The sequence below is a fragment of the Pseudochaenichthys georgianus genome, chromosome 4, assembly GCF_902827115.2.
Source record: "Pseudochaenichthys georgianus chromosome 4, fPseGeo1.2, whole genome shotgun sequence".
NCBI classification, from domain to species: Eukaryota; Metazoa; Chordata; class Actinopteri; order Perciformes; family Channichthyidae; genus Pseudochaenichthys; species Pseudochaenichthys georgianus.
This window is the reverse complement of record NC_047506.1, coordinates 23,668,774-23,688,952: the sequence shown is the minus strand read 5'-3', so window position 1 is coordinate 23,688,952 and position 20,179 is coordinate 23,668,774. Positions and strand designations below refer to the sequence as shown.

At 40.6% G+C, this 20,179-nt stretch overlaps 1 protein-coding gene across 3 annotated transcripts; it reads left to right on the top strand.

The window, feature by feature from the left end:
- Positions 1 to 7,621: 7,621 nt before the first annotated feature.
- On the top strand, positions 7,622 to 15,093 carry c4h1orf210 (chromosome 4 C1orf210 homolog). 3 transcript variants are annotated; one of them, XM_034081922.2, is made up of 5 exons: positions 7,622 to 7,789; positions 10,054 to 10,166; positions 12,332 to 12,888; positions 13,100 to 13,294; positions 13,867 to 15,093. In XM_034081922.2, exons 3-5 carry the CDS (start codon positions 12,831 to 12,833, stop codon positions 14,073 to 14,075), a joined length of 462 nt encoding a protein of 153 aa, XP_033937813.1. In that variant the 5' UTR covers positions 7,622 to 7,789; positions 10,054 to 10,166; positions 12,332 to 12,830; the 3' UTR covers positions 14,076 to 15,093. The 3 variants fall into 3 exon arrangements, with proteins under 3 accessions (XP_033937813.1, XP_033937814.1, XP_033937812.1); XM_034081923.2 differs by lacking the exon at positions 10,054 to 10,166 and having other exon boundaries at positions 7,622 to 7,781; XM_034081921.2 differs by lacking the exon at positions 10,054 to 10,166.
- The last annotated feature ends 5,086 nt before the right edge of the window (positions 15,094 to 20,179 follow it).

The following is a 20,179-nucleotide window of genomic DNA, read 5'->3' as shown; positions in this document are numbered from 1 at the left end:
TTAATAAGTTTGTGAGGCGTTTTGCTGAACAAAATGCTAATCGACGCATTTAACTGTAGACTTGATGCTCTGCTCACGGATGAGCATACACAACTATAGGTTACTTACGTAACCCAAGTACTCAGAGTAACATGTAGTGAGATGTCTCACTATGGGATGCGCCTCATCGCGGAGCAAACAGAAGCATCAATCTCATTACGCCAATCCTGATTGGCTGGTGATCTTGACGTCAGCGTCAGGGAATCCACCCCCTATAAGTAGCTTGCGCTACGTTGCATGCGTCATTCAAAATAAGCACCTCTTCTCGCTTCACCATAGCAAGGAGGGCTGTCTGGTGAGACATCTCACTTCATGTTACTCTGAGACTGGGGTTACGTGAGTAACCTATAGTTCTCATTCATAACACTCCGTTCGATGTCTCACTATGGGATATTGTAGCTCCCGTATTGCCAGACGAGCTTATCTCGAAATTCACCAAACCAACCAGAACTTAACAGGTAGAGCTCTGACTCAACCAGGTGCCCAGCACTGCTTGGGCCACACTAGGAGCAGAGACATCTAGCCTGTAAAAGCGGACAAAAGTGAGCGGCGAAGGACCAGCTCGCCGCTGCACAAATGTCTTGGATGGAAACACCCTTGAACAAAGCCCAGGATGTAGCCAGACCACGAGTCGAATGAGCACGCAGACCCGAAGGTGCCTGCAAACCCTGACTCATATAGGCCAAAGCAATTGCCTCCACAATCCAGTGGGAGAGCCGTTGCTTAGTAACGGGCTTGCCCTTCTGAGGGTTAGCCCAGGACACAAAGAGTTGGTCATTATGACGAAACTCTTTTGATCTGTCCATATATGTGCGTAAAGCACGAACTGGACACAGCAAATCCGGCTGCTGTTCTCCGGAGGAACACAGCGGCGGAGGAAATGCCTCAATGTCAATTGGGGTACTCCCCAGTGAGATGATAGTGAACTGTTCATGAACTTGTCATGAAAAGTTCATGAAATATCAGTGAACCATATTCATGAACAGCTCATAAACAGCTCATAACAAAGTTGATGAACTGTTCATGAATATTAAATGGCACTAGGGCAGTTCATGAACTACTCATGAAACTCCTGTGCTGGAATGGTTCATGAACAATTCATGGAATATGGTTTTAGGCAGGTTCATGAACAATTCATGAAATGGAGTTTTCAGTGAGTGTGTAGGGATATTCAGTTTTCAACCAAGAACATTTCAAGAATTGTTCATGAACATATCAAGAACTGTTCATAACAACTTCATGAACCATTCATGAACAGTTCATACCCAGTCACTGAATATAATTCAATGGCTGGCTATGAACTGCTCATGTACATGAACTGTTCATGAACCATTGACTGTGGGTCAATTGGCAACCATAGAAAACAACAATTATGTCAATCACAATGGAACTTTACTCAAATTAACAAACAAACAAACATACATGTATACAGGTGGAGCACTACAATTAATCCTATCACTATTTGAAGCAGTTCTTGACACTCAGCTGCACAAAAAATGTTGTTACGGGTCCCAAAAGCTTGGGTACCACAGCAACAATAAATGATTTCTGTAGAAAACAGAAAAGTGCAGCAGCAATAATTATACACAGGACCCGGTTGATCGTCTGGAATGCTTCTTATTCAAAATTCAAAGTACACAGTTACATTCAAATAGCTGAACTTTACAAACATCACATTTCTCCATTTAAGTTATCTGTCTGTCAGTCAATTACTGTATCTCAAGGAGAAATTCAACATAGTCAATATAAATTATTACATCACATTACATTTAGCTGACGCTTTTATCCAAAGCGACTTACAATAAGTGCGTTCGACCAACAAAATACAAACTTGAAGAAAACAGAATCATATAAGTACATCAGGTTTCATAGAGCAAAAACATTTCAAGTGCTACTCAACTGGCTTTAGGTAAGCCAGTCCATAAGTGCTTTGTTAATAGTTCTATTGCTCGAAGTGGAGTCGAAAGAGATGAGTTTTCAGTCTGCGCCGGAAGGTGTGTAAGCTTTCTGCTGTCCTGATTTCAATGGGGAGCTCATTCCACCATTTTGGAGCCAGGATAGCAAACCCACGTGTTTTTGCTGATGGGAACTTGGGTCCCCCTCGCAGCGAGGGTGCAGCGAGCCGTTTGGTTGATGCAGAGCGGAGTGCACGTGCTGGGGTGTACGGTTTAACCATGTCCTGGATGTAGGAAGGGCCAGATCCATTCGCAGCATGGTACGCAAGTACCATTGTCTTGAAGTGGATTCTAGCAGTTACCGGAAGCCAGTGGAGGGAGCGGAGGAGCGGCGTGGTGTGGGAGAATTTAGGAAGGTTGAAGACCAGACGAGCCGCTGCATTCTGGATGAGCTGCAGAGGTCGGATGGCACATGCAGGTAGACCAGCCAGGAGGGAGTTGCAGTAGTTTAGGCGTGAGATGATGAGAGCCTGGACCAGAACCTGCGTGGCTTTCTGGGTCAGCTGGGGACGCATCCTCCTGATGTTGTAAAGCGTGTATCTGCAGCAGCGGGTTGTAGCAGCTATGTTTGCAGTGAAGGACAGGTTGTTATCTATAAACACATAACGCTATCAAATAATACTTTCTATCAATATATCTATCTTTACCAAATATAACATATTATGGAGATCACAAAAATACACTGTCAATGTTAATAAACAAAAAACAAGGCAATGTGCCTGCAAGACTTCACTCAGGTAAACAAAACATATTACCCGTGCGCAGCAGCTAACCTGCCTGCGAGCCTTCGCTCAGGTCACATTTACCCAGGCGCGGCTGAAGCCCGCGAAAATGGCATCTATTGTTGCCGACAGTTTAGTATTTTTAAAATACCGTTACTATGTCAAACATGCTCAAAACCTTCTGGCACACTCTCCTAAACATCTCCAACATCATATCTAATTCACACAAGTTAACATCGATCATTTTCATCATGTACTGACCTGTAGAAAACAGAAAAGTGGAGCAGCAATAATTATACACAGGATCCGGTTGATCCAGAGCCAGAAGAGTTACAACATCTCCGTTCACTCCAATGGACCACTTTTTTACAGCAATGGCGGATCGTGGAGCCTCTCAAAAGTTCCCCGGAAGTTAGCGCCAAGGCTGGCAGAGCTGTGGAGTTGCAGCATAATACACCGTTCGTGACGGACTTTTAAAGGTAAGAAGAAGTTTAAAGATTTATATTGCGGATATTATCAGTACATCTGATTCAAATGAACATGTGTATTAAAGGATGTCAGTGGATTATCCCTAAATTAGTAGATTTAGGGAACGTTTACAGATAACAGATTAAGCTAGCATACCGAAGCAAGTTAGCAACACACGTTGAACAGCCTTTTAATTGTAAATTCCGTTCTCTTAATGTCATTTCGTCCAACATGTTGAATTAGAGAAGAGGGGCTTCTAAACGGGATTGTATGCGGGGGTGGAGGGAGTTAAATATTAGATAAATATAACTTTGGTGCGTGTAAGAGTGAGTGTTTTTAGCAGAGCCATATTGTGTCCTTGTGATTCTGTTGATTATTACCTGCCTGTATAATGTTGCAGCTCAGCTGATTTTGGATTGATGGCAAAGGGAGAGGGACTTAAGTGAGAGTGAAAACACAAGGTACGTTTAATACTACTGTTTTATATAAGTAAACACCTTATCTCCCCAAGGCATTTCCCATCCAATAGGTGTGCTGTGTGTATAACCCTTTATCCTGTCTGTTACTCCCTCTTTCAGCACAATAACCAGAGGGGGATTCAATGGAGCCTGAATACCTGCACTGAGACCCTCACCCTGCACCCTGAGTCTCAACTCTCAGTGTTTTTCAAGCCTTTCCCTGTTTTTTTGTATTAAACAAAACATTAAGCTTTCCCAATGGTGTGGTTTTCGTTTTGTGAAAAAGTGCAAATGCAGTGTTTGTATATAATTACATCACATATTTTGTTGCTGTTGGTCGTGAAATTGCTCCTGCTGACTTGAGCCAGCCATTTTGTCCTCCGCTCTGTGTCAGTGGGGAAGCCGTACATTCGTACTCCTTTCTCTGAGCGATTTGAGCATCCCCAGGCAGCACAGCAAACCATGGTGGCGACTAGGAGGCAGCACAGCAAACCATGGTGGCGACTAGGAGGCAGCACAGCAAACCAGGACAACACGGAGGAAAAGGCACCGACAAACTGCATGATATGCTATTCAATGTTTATTGAATTCCATGTATTTGCAATGGATGTTCCTAAAACAACACATTTAACATCATCATCATCATCATATGCTGCTGCTGCTAGTCCTTTGATAGTCAACTGTAGGTCTCCTGTCCTTTCTGAAAGCCATAAAGATGACATTAGTCATTTAGATAATTTGTGTCCTCAGTTACCATGGGATTACGGCCCGTCTACACAACAGCGTCGAAAGCTCCAATCTGCCCATTCACTTTCAATGGGGTGACGTCACGTAGCCGCGCTTTTTCGCCGAACCGAATTGTGGGTAGCAGAGCGGTCCGTCTCAGGCGTCTCAGGCGACAGAAGTTGAACAATGTTCAACTTCTGTCGCCTGAGACGCCGGAGTAGCCAGCGCCAGCCAATCAAATCCCGTTTCCCAAAATCTGACAGCTGAAGCCGTAGCCAATCAAACCGCGTCTAAGCTGGGAGAGATATCCCGCCGTTCATTTCTATATTTAAAAAAAAGTCGGAGGAGAAACTAACTATCGCCGTAGCGAATCACCCGGTTTTGTATGACCAGACCCTCTTCACCTACCGGGATACAAACCGGAGGAACCAGGCATGGAGGGAGGTGGCAGAGACAGTGGGTGAAACTGGTAGGTTTTCGCCTGTTTAGGGAGTTTATATATATATTGCTCCCATACAATCCCCGGGTTTTTTTTGCTTTGTATGTCGGGGCGGGAGATTCATGTGATTGGTTGTTGGCCGTGTTGCTTGAATAAAATCCCCAAGCTCCAGACACGCACAGCTCCAAGCTATTTTTGAAGCTGTAGTGTGGACGCTCCGTTACTGAAACTACCATGAATTTAAGAAAGTGGTAGAAATTAATCTAATCTGCATTTTAAAGCATTACTTTAGATCCCCTCCCTCTAAATATATCAATATACATTAGAAAGTGATGCTCCTGACTACCATACAAGTTTAAGAAGATAATATTGGTTTGAAAGAATTCAAAGCTATAAATAAACAGCAACAGGCTCTTTAACCACTGTTAGTAACATGTACACTAGTTGTTCACACTAATCCTAATATTATCACTTAATATTAGCAAATTCTATTTTATTTTTTAAAACATATTGATGTAAATACATACACATATCGATTTGTTGTATAAATATTGCAAATCAAAACCTTTATTCACTAATAATTACCAAAAATCGTAGTTCTATCTCCTGTTATCAATGCATTCACATTGCCCGCCATGAACTTCCGGGGAACGATCCTCGTCTACATGAACCACGTGACGATAACCATTTTTGGACTTCCGTTGTCGTAACTCTTCTATCTATATGGCGCTGGGTTGATCGTCTGGATTGCTTCTGAGGAGGGGGCGAAAGTGTCCCCCCTAAAATAACCCAGATGTCACCGCTCACCTGCCAAAGGTTCCACCTTGGCGCTACTTACTCGTACTGCTTCTCAAACAGTACAGATAAACCATAAAATGATATGAATGTCACCAAAATAAATACAGATAATGTTCAGTTTCAAATTCACTATTGTTTTGTTTTAAGATTAAAAGTTTTAAAAAAGAAAGAAATGTTCAAATAGTAGATGAATATTCAAGAGGTCTTTAAAAACATCACACTGATCATCAAAAGTTCATAAAATGCTCATGCATATTCCAAAATATTCTGAACTTGCCACAATCATCCAAAATTCATGAAATGCTCATAGTCATGAAAAGTTCATGAAATACTCATGCAAACTTTTTGGGGTTTTAATTATAATGTTGTGATTGGCTGGATCATGAAAAGTTCATAAATTGCTCATAAAAGTCTGTCATGAGCAAAACAGGAACTTTATATGAATGAACAATGTTCATAGAAATGTCATGAACTGCTCTTTAAAATGGTTCATGAGCATTTTAAGAATGTTGGTTCATGAACATGACAAGTGAACATATAATGAGTTGTTCATGAATGTTTCATGAGTGCTCATGAACAGCTCATAAAGTCATGAACTCCATCTCGCAGGGGCATGAACCATCCACAGCTAAGTGGACTCATCCTTAGCTGTGGATGAGTCCACTGACACCACTGACAATGCTCAGTTGCTGGTGTTTGTGAGTTTTTATGATGAGGCAAAGGGGGAGATGTTGAAGATGTGTTGGGCCTGACGAACCTCAGTGGACACAAGGGGGCAAGACATTTATAAAGCAATAATGGGAATGCTGAATGAAAGAGGGTGCAGCTGCCTTTATTCATAACTGTGCAGCTCTTACACTGCGACTCTGAGGGGTCAAGCACAGACAATAACAATCAAAACTGCTGCATACAGATTTTTGTTTTTGCAACCTCGTGTTAAGAATCTTGTTGCAATTGTTTAAAGGTTTAAATGACCGTAATGAACGGACCTTTGTCTTATTGAAAAACATTTTTTGGACCTTTACGATTTGTATTTGAGTACCCCTGCAGTACAGTGTGCTCCCAGCATTTCGAATTTTAATAGCAAAATATTTCCTCATGAACTTTGCATAAACTCGGTCTGTAAATAAGCAAGTCTTTGCTAACAAAATAATAGGTGATAAAGTAACAAACCCATTAACTTGTTCTCATCCCAAAACAAATCTATACCTCTGCTGGAATGACCAAACTTGCCCACAATTATCAAATCAATGATCAGAGCATTTTTAAAGAAACGTCATAGATAAAGCATCGAATTACTATAATATTCAAACCGCCCAAGTGGCCGTGGGAAACATTTCAGCTGATGCTGACATATCATTTTACTGTCCCACTCCCAACCCTTCCTCGTCCCTGCCATCTGCCCCAAGACATGCAGCTGAGGCATCCTGGAACATGCAGAGGGAGGGAGGAAGAGTAAAGGAGGGAGATGTAAAGATGCAGAGTGGCCAGGAAGTGGCCCTATTGTTTTCAGGGTAACCTCGCTTTTCCTTTCGGGACCACCAGAGATCTGTTCTCTACTCTTGGGCTGTACGTCTTAAACAAACAAAACTCCTTGTCGCCACAAACTGTATCTTGTCTGATTTCCTCCCGTCTCTGGAGAGGACAGAGGGAAGGGTTTACACTGTAGATTAACACAACAAGGCGTGGCACGTAGCAGGCATATTAACTAAACTACACTCAAACACACTACAAGAAGGGAAGGCCACACAAAGCTAAAGGTTATTTTATTATTCACTGGAGCAGTCTGCACAATGTCTGTTTGCACTCAAGCAGGTTTTACTGGTTGCTCACTTTTTCAATGGTAGTTAACATTTGTAAATATTTGTCCTAAGTCATTTTGACCACTTCCTGGTTTGGATCTGCTGAGTGACAGCGCTGGCTCTGGCCAGGTCTGCTGTGTCACTGGGCGGAGCAAGCCATAGTAGGCGGGAGGGAGCACACCTTAGTTACATAGTAACTCATTAACTTGTCCTTCTGGGAAGCAGTTGCAGAGCAAACCTTGGTCAACCTTTGCACACCCACTCTCCATTTTACATACAAAGCAAAACAAAATGTAGTAGAGGCTGATGTGTACTGTGAGAGCGGAGAGACACAAGGTGAACTCGCTGAAGCTCGAGGAAAACTACACAGACAGGTGAACAGGTAAGATTGTAAATCAACAGCTAAAAGTGGGAGCTTTGACAGTGCCGTCTGCTGACTGTGTTGTACTATGTAAAGGTCACATGACAATCTTGACTTGCTTGTTAATAAATAGCTTATCATGTGGGACTCATAATGAAATCATTTCTAATTATTGGACAAAACATTTCCCATTGTGCTAAAACAAGGGATACAAAAATAGTTCCCAAACCATAAATTCTCAGATGTTGACTGAATTATTGCCAGTCAAATTAATTTTACAATTAATTTTACTTTTAAAAGTCTTTGCAGTAAAAGTTCAGTTAAAAAAGTGTATTCTTTCTCCATACAGAATAGTCAAACGTCACAGTGTTTTCATTTCAGTGACCGGGTAGCCGAACATGTTCCTGCACCTGTTGCATGTCACCCAAAACAGTAACGCATCATCACTTTATTTCACTACATTTGTTCATCGTCTTTTCAATCTCTAAGTAGATCAAATTCAGATCAGTAGTTGTTTAGTGCAAGGAGCTAAGGCTATCTTTAAATATTAAATATCATTGTTTGTGATGATGCAGGTCATTTAGTTTGATGTTTTGTGAGTTTAACGTTACTGGATTTGAGTTGTTATTTCCCTAAGTCTCTCTGTTGGCTGCCGTTATTACAAGGGTGAAGAGCAAAAACCAAACATAACATTTGAGGGAACTTCTCTTGAATTATTAGGACATTTAACTAGAAACAGAAAACAGATTTGCAATAGCTGAAATGTTATTCAGATATTTTACACTGCACTGACCCTGATTTAACGCATGAGTTATGATCATGCTCACACACTACGTCCAGCTGGTTTTTAACTCACTATCAGACCTTTTGCCATTATCGTTGACAAACAATGGCACAGCCAGACTCCTCCACACTTTTCAAAGCAAGACAAAAATAGGCCTAGAGATCTTGGCAAAGGGATAAGAGGGAGGCCTGTTGCATGTTTGTTGGGGCTAGGGTCAACAGAAAGGATGTCTCTTTGGTGTAGGAAAATCTATGATAATCTTAGCCAGGGATAGAGGTGTGTGCTTAGTAGAATTTGTCTGATTTGCTATATCAATCCATACTTTTGTGTGCAGTTTTTCTTCCTTTTAAAGTCAAGCTCTTTGTTACAAACTAAGTAAATACAGTTTGGTAGTTTAGTCAAGTGAGAGCTAACTAGCTAAGGTTTCTGGCCACCTGCAGCAGAACACAATAAATCTGATGTGTTACAAGATGATTATTAGGATAGGAAAGAACTAAAGAGAATGTTCTGCTTTACAAATGTTTATTTGGCACTTTTCAGGTGAAATACTGGACCCTTTGGCCGTGAAACTAGTAGTTTGCAGGACAAATAAGTTAATTTCATTTTTTCCTTTCAATCTTTTATTTTGAACAGATTAAAAAAATAACAAATAAAATTAACAAATGTGAAAAACAGAATACAGTATTGTTAAAATACAGTATTTATCCACATTCATGATAATATTTATATATTTAACAAAAAAGTCTTCATATTAATAATAATAATAAAAAAATCATATGTGTCTGAAAGTTATTGTGACAATGCTAACAACTTAAGTATCTAACATGTGAAAAGGGTCTACAAGGTCCCAACTATAGCTGTCTAAGAAATGTAGTGGAGTCAAAAGTATAGAACAATTTAAAAGCACGTTTTAAATAGCTCAGTATGAAACTGTATGAAGTAGTTCAAAGTTGACATGTGCACCATCATTGTCAAATTCTAAACCCATTAATTGCTTACAGTTAGTTATGTTCAAAGGAATGAGATCACTCCACAATGGGATTAATGTTGATGTTTTATTCAGTTTGATAGCAGAAAGAACATTTCACACCCTCTGGCCATCATTAGTGTCTAAAATGACACAACTCACAATTTGGGGCACTGTAACGAAGAATGACTAAGAAAAATGTACTGATATTCAAACACGGATGAATGCAGACAAAGATGCAAATGTAGCTTCTTAAACTTGCATGTTCTCCTACAAACAGTCACTGCGGAGCGACACACACACACACACACACACACACACACACACACACACACACACACACACACACACACACACACACACACACACACACACACACACACACACACACTAATGACACACGTAGATGTCTGGCTCCCAGGCTTCTCTCTCGTAACTCCTGTGCTGCTTGGTGTGTACATTGTGTTGTGCTTTGCCTGTGTGAGGAGGACTGAACAGGAAGAGATAAAGGCAGCCCTGATGGTGTGTTTACAGTCAACACTGCTGAAGAGAATGGCTGTAGAAGACGAAAGGGAAGACGACTAATGGCTGGTGCTAAGCAGCCGGATCCCTCTTGCTGTGAAAAATCACTTCAGAGCCAAGAAGGAGTGAGAGGCCAACACAAATCTTAATCATCACTTCAACACATGTAACAACCACATTTTGGAGAAAGAGTAGATTGTAGAAGTGTAGATTGTAAATGACTTAGTTAATAATATTGTGTTTATTAGTGAGCTTTACATTACATTACATTACATTGCATTTAGCTGACGCTTTTATCCAAAGCGACTTACAATACTGTAAGTGCGTTCGACCAACAAAATACAAACTTGAAGAAAACAGAATCATATAAGTACATCAGGCTTCACAGAGCAAAAACATTTCAAGTGCTACTCAACTGGCTTTAGATAAGCCAGTCCTTTATTAGTATATAAGTGCTTTGTTAATAGTTCTATCGCTCGAAATGGAGTTGAAAGAGATGAGTTTTCAGTCTGCGCCGGAAGGTGTGTAAACTATCTGCTGTCCTGATGTCAATGGGGAGCTCATTCCACCATTTTGGAGCGAAGATAGCAAACCCACGTGTTTTTGCTGATGGGAACTTGGGTCCCCTTCGCAGCGATGGTACAGCTTTAAATGGAAAGCCTATCCTATAGCTTCATATTTAGTGTACAGACATTAGAGTGGAATTCATTTATTTGGACATAAATCCGAGCTTACATACCATACCTTTAACAACTTTTTGCATTAACATAAGACCCTTTGTTTCTGTTCATTGCAAACCAGCTTATCAAATGTGCAAAGTACTTAAAATGAAAGAAGAAATAGAGCTTTTATCACCATTAATACAGCTCTTTTAGATTGTGATTGTTTGGAAAACATCTGGGATGATTGAAAATATCTAAAGCACTAAAAGAGGCAGAACAAATATAGTATGACCGGGGGAAGGTCCTGCAGTATGTGGGACCCTATAGCATGACCTTGCCAATATTAAAATGAACACCAGGTTAAACAACTCAAACATACAGGCGCCAGCAAGGCATGTGAAACACAAACTGCAGTTACAGTAGTGTTGTTGTCTGACTGCATCTTTGCTGCCCTAAAAACACAGTCAACACAGAGGCTCATGCATGCAAATATCTGGCAAATTGCAAATAGCTGTATACAAAGGTCTTCTCTCTTTGAAACAAAGCTACAGTGTAATGCATATAGTTCGACACGACTTTACTTTTCCACTTTCTTGCAGGGAGTAACATGGGAAGATTAACAGGGATCTGTACTGTAACTTAATATAGAGTTATACAGTAAGCAGCTGGTACGGGTAGCTATCCACAAAGACTGTAAATAGGGTTTTACAGCTAGCCTAAATCTGTCCTAATGTTCCAAAATCAACCTCTAAAACCCATCACTTTTTAATGTAATATCTCGTTCTATCACTCAGTAAAAAACAGTGTGAAAATGACAAATTGCAATGTTATGGAGGGCGCTGTTTAAGAACCGTTGCCATGCAACCAGCAAAGTAACACCACTTGATTTTTTGTATGCATTAAGAAACACGATGCAGAATGTGTGTTGTTATCTTTTGACAGAGCAAGCTGTTTTCCCATGTTTCCTGCCATTATGCTAAGCTAAACTTATCGGGCTTCTGGTTCAAGCTTCTCATCTAAAGTTGTATTCCGTAAAGTGTCACATTTTCCTTTAAAACCTAATGTTGGTTATAGTCAGTGTAATTTTCTATCATTTGTTGGCCATGTTATATGTTGGTTGTCTTTTGAGGATCATTAGATATGTCTCCTAGTGAAGTGTGAAGGATACGTAGTCACACACTAGTGATTAGTGATTTCACTAGTGTGTTTGTCAGCTAGGCATACAGGGGAAGGTCCTGCAGTATGTGGGACTTCCTGTTTGCGACAAACTTTTCCTATTGTGGATGACATCCTCCTGAGCTCCTGACAGCTTGTCCTCAATTATGACTTCTGGATCTAGAGGAACCAAGCAGTGTCTCCTTTTTATGATGACACTCTCTCTTTTCATAAATTAAATATTTAGGTCATTTGTTTCTTCATGTTCACTTTGTGTAGTTCAGTCATAAAATATGCATTTGCTCGCACAAAGAGTCCAAAACGAATTCAAAGCAACAAGGCACTCGGGATAAAGGGGCTTGGGAGTTTACTCATATTCACAGTTTTGTTTCTTTTTTGCCTGATGTCTTTGTAGAAATATATGTGTTATCCATACTGATTTAATCCACTTTTGTCTTCCAACATTTCTCTAGAGCCTAATTTGACTGCAACAAAGGGACATGGGTTCTATTTCAACTCTAACATAGGATGATGATGCTGCCAATACCTTTCACTTGTTAGTGAAGCAAGGAGTCCTCCGTCACTCAATCTTGCCACCTAGTGGAGCTTTGAAAGTTTAACATCCTCCTGGTCAACAGAAATCTTCCAGACAACTATCTCCCTCATCTGGGGAGATGCCTGCCCTACAATATTTTTCTCAGATACTATTTATTTTGTACCTGCTGAAGAACACCCAACATTAAGCAGCTCTTCACTGTCAGGTTGCTTAATTACTTAAAACCTCCTTTACAGCTACAGTTAAGAGGCACTTAATAAGCAGGTCATACAAAAATGATATTTGACTGACGTATGTGTGATATGCTCCCATGATCCATTGCTACATGGTAAAGTGGATGCTGCCCCAAAGCAAGAGCATCCAACAAAAAGCATATTGAGCAACTTAGGAGAACTGCACAAACAGAGAAAAGCCAGATGGAACTATCATCACATGCCGTGCTCCCTACAATCACACCAACAGCAACGCAAAATGGTAAGAATTTACACAACTGCAATAACAAACTGAAATAATAAATGTTTTGATAGAACTTAAGTAAGGGCATCTTGTCTGTTGTTAATGTTAAATTGAATGATTGAAGGCATTAATATTTCCACCAACTGGTTTTAGGTGAGACCGAGATTAAATGTGGTTATTTAGGTGCTTTCCACAAAACAAGGATGTGATTCACTTTCATTTTTTGCAGCCACTTTGGCAGGCCAGACAGACACATATAAATCTCCCAACTGGGAGTACCTGGTGGCCGTTGTGGTCACAGCCATCTCCATCTCCGTTCTCATCGGCCTCCTGGCTAAATGCCAGGTGGTCCGGCGTTACCTGGCAAGCTACAGGCACACACGGCTGAGGGAGGTGGACACCATCAGTCAGTGTGAACAGTCAGGTTTGTTTTTTAACGCATCAAACATACAGTACCTTATTTAACAAACCTTGAATTTTATTTGTGCAGCAGGTACAATGCTGCTATATTATACACTGCAGCTTGTTTGCATCCCGCACACACAGCCATCCAAAAGCCTTAACACCTGTGTTTTACTTCCTTCTAGTTCATAAACGCTTTTACAAATAAGTCTGGATTAGAAGCTTAGCACATGGTACATTTCACTGGTTTTCAGCTCATTGGCATAGTTTTAATGCTTTTTTCCCGCAAAAAATGTTGATAAACTGATATTTTAAGACACAATATCTGCTTTTGCGCAACAAAAACCAACACAATCAGTAACCGCTCATTTGGAAGAATATCAAACTTCTTCAGATGGCACCAGTTTATTAGTAGGACAAAACGTGAGCGAATCTTTTTTCCTGAAACTTTCAGAATCTCTTAACACAGACGGGACACATGTTTATGTTTAAAAGACATGAAAAAGTGAATTTTGCATAATAGGTGACCTTTAAGACTTACCTTTACATGATTGTAATGCAGTACAACTCTGGTGCTTCTATTGCTGCTGCCAGGCTTGGAGGTGGAATTTGCCATGCATGGAGGACGTGGCATTAACCCCCACTGCATTCCCCCTGTGGGCGAGGAAGATGATGATGGCTTCATCGAGGACAACTACATCCCGGCCAGTGAGAGAGCGAGGGCTGAAAGAGCTGCAGAGAACATGGAGGACACGGAGGACACTGAAGAAGAGATGGATGAAATAGAATTTACCATCGGTTAGCAGGTCTGTCTCTACATCTCCTCGGCTGTATAAACCCTGAAAAACTATTTCCACTCCCACCTTTCTCTATTTCTGAGTAAAATTCATATAGTCAAAGTCAAAAAGGATTTTTTAAAAATGTTAGGAAAGCATAACAATTTAAATTCCTGTTTTTAAAGAGCATTCTAATTTAAGGAAGCACAACATGCATGGATGTGAAATGCTTTTTTGTGGCATTATTAGACAATTCCTAATATAAGGAACCATAAAAGTCCCAATACAAATATAAATATGTCATTTATGCCAACCCTGTCTGCCATGATACTGACAACAATAGCTGTTATAGGCATGTTTTTAGTTTTGTTATAAGTGACATTGAAAGGAATGAAAATTATGAAACAGCAAAGCTGTCTACGAAAGGACTGCAAATAGGTCTTCTGTAAACATGATCATAAACCAATCACCTTTGTATCAGTTTTTGAATGATTCGATTAACTGATTGATTGTTAATTTGACAGCACAGGTTAAGAAAGACAAAGTATGGTTTAAGCAACAAAAAAACTGTTGTGCTGAATGTGAACAGGAACATTTCACTTTGCACTGTCCATTTCACTACTAATATATATTTCATAGCACTCGGAGTAGCAACACAAGGACATTGGGATGGTCTGAAGTGATGATATGTTCTTCATAACAAAGTTTCAAGATGTATATCTTTTTTAATTATTTTTGTTACAACATCAAAGTAAATTGTTATGTTTGCTTATTTAGGACTACAGCGTGCCTTTTACAGATGTTTGAATGTTTGCACAAAAGGTACAACTACTGCTAGAAAAATATGTAGGCCGGCTCAATTATAGTAAGCATTAGCCTAGGCCTTCAAGTAATGACTAAAAAAATGGCTTCTATATTTAGAATGGAAAACGTTGGGCTACTGACTGATGTGCATGAAATCAATTAATTCACTCTGTATAGGCTATTTATTGTATTGGACAGTGTGACTTAAGTGTCAGAAAATAAAAAGTGTCAGAACTTAGAAGTGTCTACATGGCTAATTTTTGAATCCATACCATTGGACTCCAAACTTCTGAGGACTAGTGTCACCAGCGTTTGGACTTGATAGTCGTTTACAAACTAAAATCTTCGCACTCACCTTTGGTTTTAAACTGTACAACACTGGTGTCAACAGCAGTGATTAAGCCTGACACTGTGTCGTGCAAATAGGACTGGCCTGGTGTGTTTGAGGATCCTCTGAGCCCATGCAGCTGATGAGACCGGTCTGACAGGTCTGTGTGAGGCTGTCAGGCTACCCGGAAACACAAGCTCACAGAGACGAGCACGCGCCAAAACGGGACAATACTTATCCTGCCTTGACAATAAAAGTTCAGAATTGTTTCCCAAACTTCACTTGTTACTTATTCTATTGCTACAAACGCTTTTTTTTACTCCACTATTTCATTTTGTATGAGTTACTTTAAAGATACAGACAAATGAAAGGAGGTCTACTTTTGCATACAATTACATTGAATAGGTTTAGGTTGGCTGACACAGTTTGTAACACAAAACCACACACCCAAAGTGCAAAACACCTAATTTCTCCTGCTAAGTGAAGAACTGAACTCAAAACTACATAAACACTTACCAAATGCAAACTTTTGCACCAAATATAACACACTTCATTCATAATACTAGATGGTTTGACCACCCAAGTACACACTGCTGAGCATAATCTAAAGCACTTTCATCTGTTATGAGCTATGCTCTGTACATAGAGGTTTCTGCAGAGAAAGATTGCTTGAGTTTACAGAAATACAGTAAATGAAGAAATACAAATGAGTTGTTGAAAAAAAAATCACATTTTATTCAAAAACAACACTGTGCAACATGCATCTCAGCACATAGTTACTATGCTTAGGATCTCTCTAAGTGTAATGCATTGTTTGCCAAAACCCAGTTTGTAACTGCTGCTTCCTGTGCCTCATTGGAAATCATTAGCCTTCCACCTCTTTATTTCTCAGTCCTTTAGATAAACAACAAAGATATAGTGGATGGTCAGTGTGTGTGTTGCATAAAAGTAAGTCTACCACATTGTGCAGGATTTGTGTACAGTTATAGTATGCACCATGCCAAAAATTCAATTAGTAAATACAATTCACACAACATATATAAGCACTGATCATGAATTATGCAGAGCTAAAAACTGGTAACTAACCTGTTTTCAAATCTCAGTGTCCGGATTACAGAGGCGACAGTAAATCAGTTTAGATTAGGTTGAACCCTCTGTCCAGCCTCTCTCCTCTCATCGTCAAACCATGGTTGATAACATTTCATTTCATTAGAGAGTATTCTTCTTTGTCCATGTCCTCTCCCTCCAGCTCTACCTCTACCTCTCATTCTTCCTCCTCTCACTCCAGTGGCGTAACAAGGTTGTGATTGGCCCCGGTGCAAATATTTTTTTGGGCCCCCCCCCCAACTCAGCGTTGCTTGCTTTTCTCTCTCTCTCTCTCTCTCTCTCTCTCTCTCTCTCTCTCTCTCTCTCTCTCTCTCTCTCTCTCTCTCTCTCTCTCTCTCTCTCTCTCTCTCAATTCAATTCAATTCAAAGGGGCTTTATTGGCATGAAAGTTAAATTAAACAATGTTGCCAAAGCATCACAATACAAAATAATTAACAACATTAACATATGTTTACATATTATTGATGATATATATACAGTGATATAATTACATTTCAACGTGTGTGTGTGTGTGTGTGTGTGTGTGTGTGTGTGTGTGTGTGTGTGTGTGTGTGTGTGTGTGTGTGTGTGTGTGTGTGTGTGTGTGTGTGTGTGTGTGTGTGTGTGTGTGTGTGTGTGTGTGTGTGTGTGTGTGTGTGTGTGTGTGTGTGTGTGTGTGTCATTCACTGTCCCTCAGGTTGTGGCATGAATATACATATTGGGCAGCAAGGTGTGCCTTGTCTCCTTCTCCTAGGAGTACTCTCAGTCTTGAGAGGTCATCAACCTCCTTGAAACCTGGGATTACAGAGTTCAACTTGTTCCAGTAAACGCTCCTTACTTCGTTGAATGTTTGGCACTTCAGGAGGAAGTGCATCTCTGTCTCGGTCTCACCTGTCGTACAGTGACCACATATTCTGTTCTCTTTTGGTTGCCAGGATCTTTTGAGTCTTCCTGTTTCGATTGCCAGTCTGTGGTCACTGAGCCTGTACTTGGTTAGGATCTGTCTCTGCTTTCTATCTCTGACAGTAGAGAGATATTCTGCCAGCTCGTACTCTCTGTTTAGAGCCAGGTAACATTCTAATCTGCTTTGGCTTCTCGTCTCGTCTTCCCAATGTTCTCTCTCTCTCTCTCTCTCTCTCTCTCTCTCTCTCTCTCTCTCTCTCTCTCTCTCTCTCTCTCTCTCTCTCTCTCTCTCTCTCTCTTTCAAAATCTATTTAAAACTCATAACAAACAAAATTCCCAAAGTTGTCTTGAAAGTAACTAATTAAATAAACGAAATGAAAAATATAGCCTACTTATGCAAACAACATAAAACGGAGCATTATTTATTTCTACTTGAATGTCGCACTGCACCCGCTTTGCGATTATGTAGATTATCTCATTTTGAACAGCTGGACTCAAGTATTTCACAGAACCTTGTGGTCGCTCAACAAGTTCTTTCAGAACCGGATCGTAACATGCTAAAAGTTCTATCATATTGAGAAAGTTTCCACTGTTGGGCTGTCCAAGAATCTCCCTATGTCCTCTAAAAGCCAAGTTACAAGTGGCCAGAGTGATTGTAATGTTGACAATACGCTCAAGTACCTGTCTCCAGTAATTAGCAGCATTCCTTGCATTCCTCTCCATGTTTGCATCGATTCTCTATGTTGCAAATGTATTATCTTTTCAATTTACACACGGCATCTATTGCACGTCTGTCCGTCCTGGGAGAGGGATCCCTCCTCTGTTGCTCTCCCTGAGGTTTCTCCCATTTTTCCCTTTAAACTGGGTTTTCTTTGGAAGTTTTTCCTTGTACGATGTGAGGGTCTAAGGACAGAGGGTGTCGTATTGTCATACTGATATTCTGTACACACTGTGAAGACCACTGAGACAAATGTAACATTTGTGATATTGGGCTATATAAATAAACATTGATTGATTGATTGATTCTCCCGTTTTTCTTCCACTGTTCATATATGACACACGCTCCGACATGGACCTGAGATTGTGCGTGTGAGTCAATCCTTGCAGACAACGCATGTCCACGCATCACTGTAGAATGGTGCACCTCGGTCTGCGAACAGCCAGCACGGCTCACAATAGGCACAGTCCAGGGTGGGGGAGTAACACAGCCATGTCCGTGGCAGTTTGATACCTGCTCTGGTAGTGGTGGTGTAATACATCTCGGAGAAACACCTGTTCCCTTGATGTGTGTCTCTGGGGAATGGGCCTATAGGCCTACATGGACCGGTTGCTATAATATAGCCTTTGATCTTGGCGTCGGGGGTCTCAATAGCACCATGGAGTCCCCTATCGGTTGGGGGCGGGGCCCTTGCGGGAACTGTAGGACCACCGCCGGGCACAGCCAAATCCATCCTCTCCTCCTGGCTCATGGCTGGAGAAGAAGGTCGCACAGCCACGGATACAGCTTCACTTGTGGAGCTAGATGATGGTGAGGCAGGTGAGCTATCGTTAGCCTCCGGCTCCGGCTGCCGCTGCACGTCAAAATTACCAACGTTAGCGTTCGATTTCGAGGACGATGTATGACAAAAAAAACTGTCTAATTTTGTCTGTTTAGCCTTTCCTTGTTCTCTCTTGTCCTTTCTCTTTTGAGCGCCGCTCTTGTGTTTTGGTTTGCTGTACATTAGAAATGCAAGCTATTCAATTTGTTATAATTCTGCCGATCTTGCTGCTGCTATAGCTGTGTACTACATATAACTTTTGATGTGGATTAAACGGTTCGCTCGTCACGCAAGGTATCACATGACATGAAAGGGAGCAAGGTCATTGGACAGACAAATTAAAAATTAATTTAGGTTGCTAGGTTACTTTGAAGACTGCGTGAACCAGTCAATGCCATTGGGGCCCCAAAATAAAATATGTATAAAAAAAAAATGAAAAAAAATGAAAATAAATTATATATATAAACATTTTTTTTTGCATGGGCCCCTGGACGGCTGTGGGCCCCGGTGCAATGCACCGGCTGCACCGTTGATAGTTACACCACTGTCTCACTCTCACCCCAGCTCTTCCTCTTCCTCTTGCTTCCATGTTGGCTTCCATTGTTGCTTTAAGAAAGTACTCACCTGTGGTCTTTTTATAGTGCTAACATCCTGATTGATGAGCCAACATTTATGCTATCAGGTGTTTGGTCAGGTGGAACGTGTTTCTTGATCATTGGTCTATGTGTGAGGCATTTTGAATATCAGTGTTTTAAACCTGCTAACTCGTGACTTTATGTCAGATTCCTGTGTCTTACGTGGAGAAACGTGTGCAGGTTTGCAAAAAGTGCCATGTTGATTTGCAAATTGTGTGAAAAGCTGAAAACGTGTTTAGAGTTTTGGAGATTTGAGCCGATGTTTTGCTCTTTGAGTGTCAGTTAAAATAATTGTGCTTTATGTATAATTTTAGTGTGTTAGCAATCGAGAAAAACTGTAATTTATTACAATGCATTTTTTTATAAACTGAACATGCGTTTCGTTTAACTTACTATCTACCACAGTATCTAAACCAGGGGTCTCAAACTCAAGGCTCGGCGGCCAAATCCGGCCCGCAACTTCATTTTATTTGGCCCCACAAGAGCTTGCAACGAATATAATACGTTTATTATACGGTTACATGCCACTCTACAGAAGCAGGTTGCCCATAAACTACATGTCCCACAATGCATCTCATTTTGTGACATGCGCACTGAAGAGACTTGCAATTATTTGCCCTGGACTTCTGCTACCTTTCAGACGTAGTTAATTACTAAGTTATTATCCTATCCGATAATAATCCAATTCAGAGGCAATAATGCAATATAATACATTATTTTATATATATATATATATTATATATTTATATAGTTACAACCGGCCCTTTGAGTGCAAACTTTATGCGAATGTGGCCCGCGATGAAATTGAGTTTGACACCCCTGATCTAAACTGTACAT

Coding starts and splice junctions, on each gene's coding strand:
- c4h1orf210 (XM_034081923.2), top strand. CDS start 12,831: ATGGAACTATCATCACATGCCGTGCTCCCTACAATCACACCAACAGCA. Junction 12,889..13,099: donor ACCAACAGCAACGCAAAATG/GTAAGAATTTAC, acceptor CATTTTTTGCAG/CCACTTTGGCAGGCCAGACA. Junction 13,295..13,866: donor CAGTCAGTGTGAACAGTCAG/GTTTGTTTTTTA, acceptor TGCTGCTGCCAG/GCTTGGAGGTGGAATTTGCC.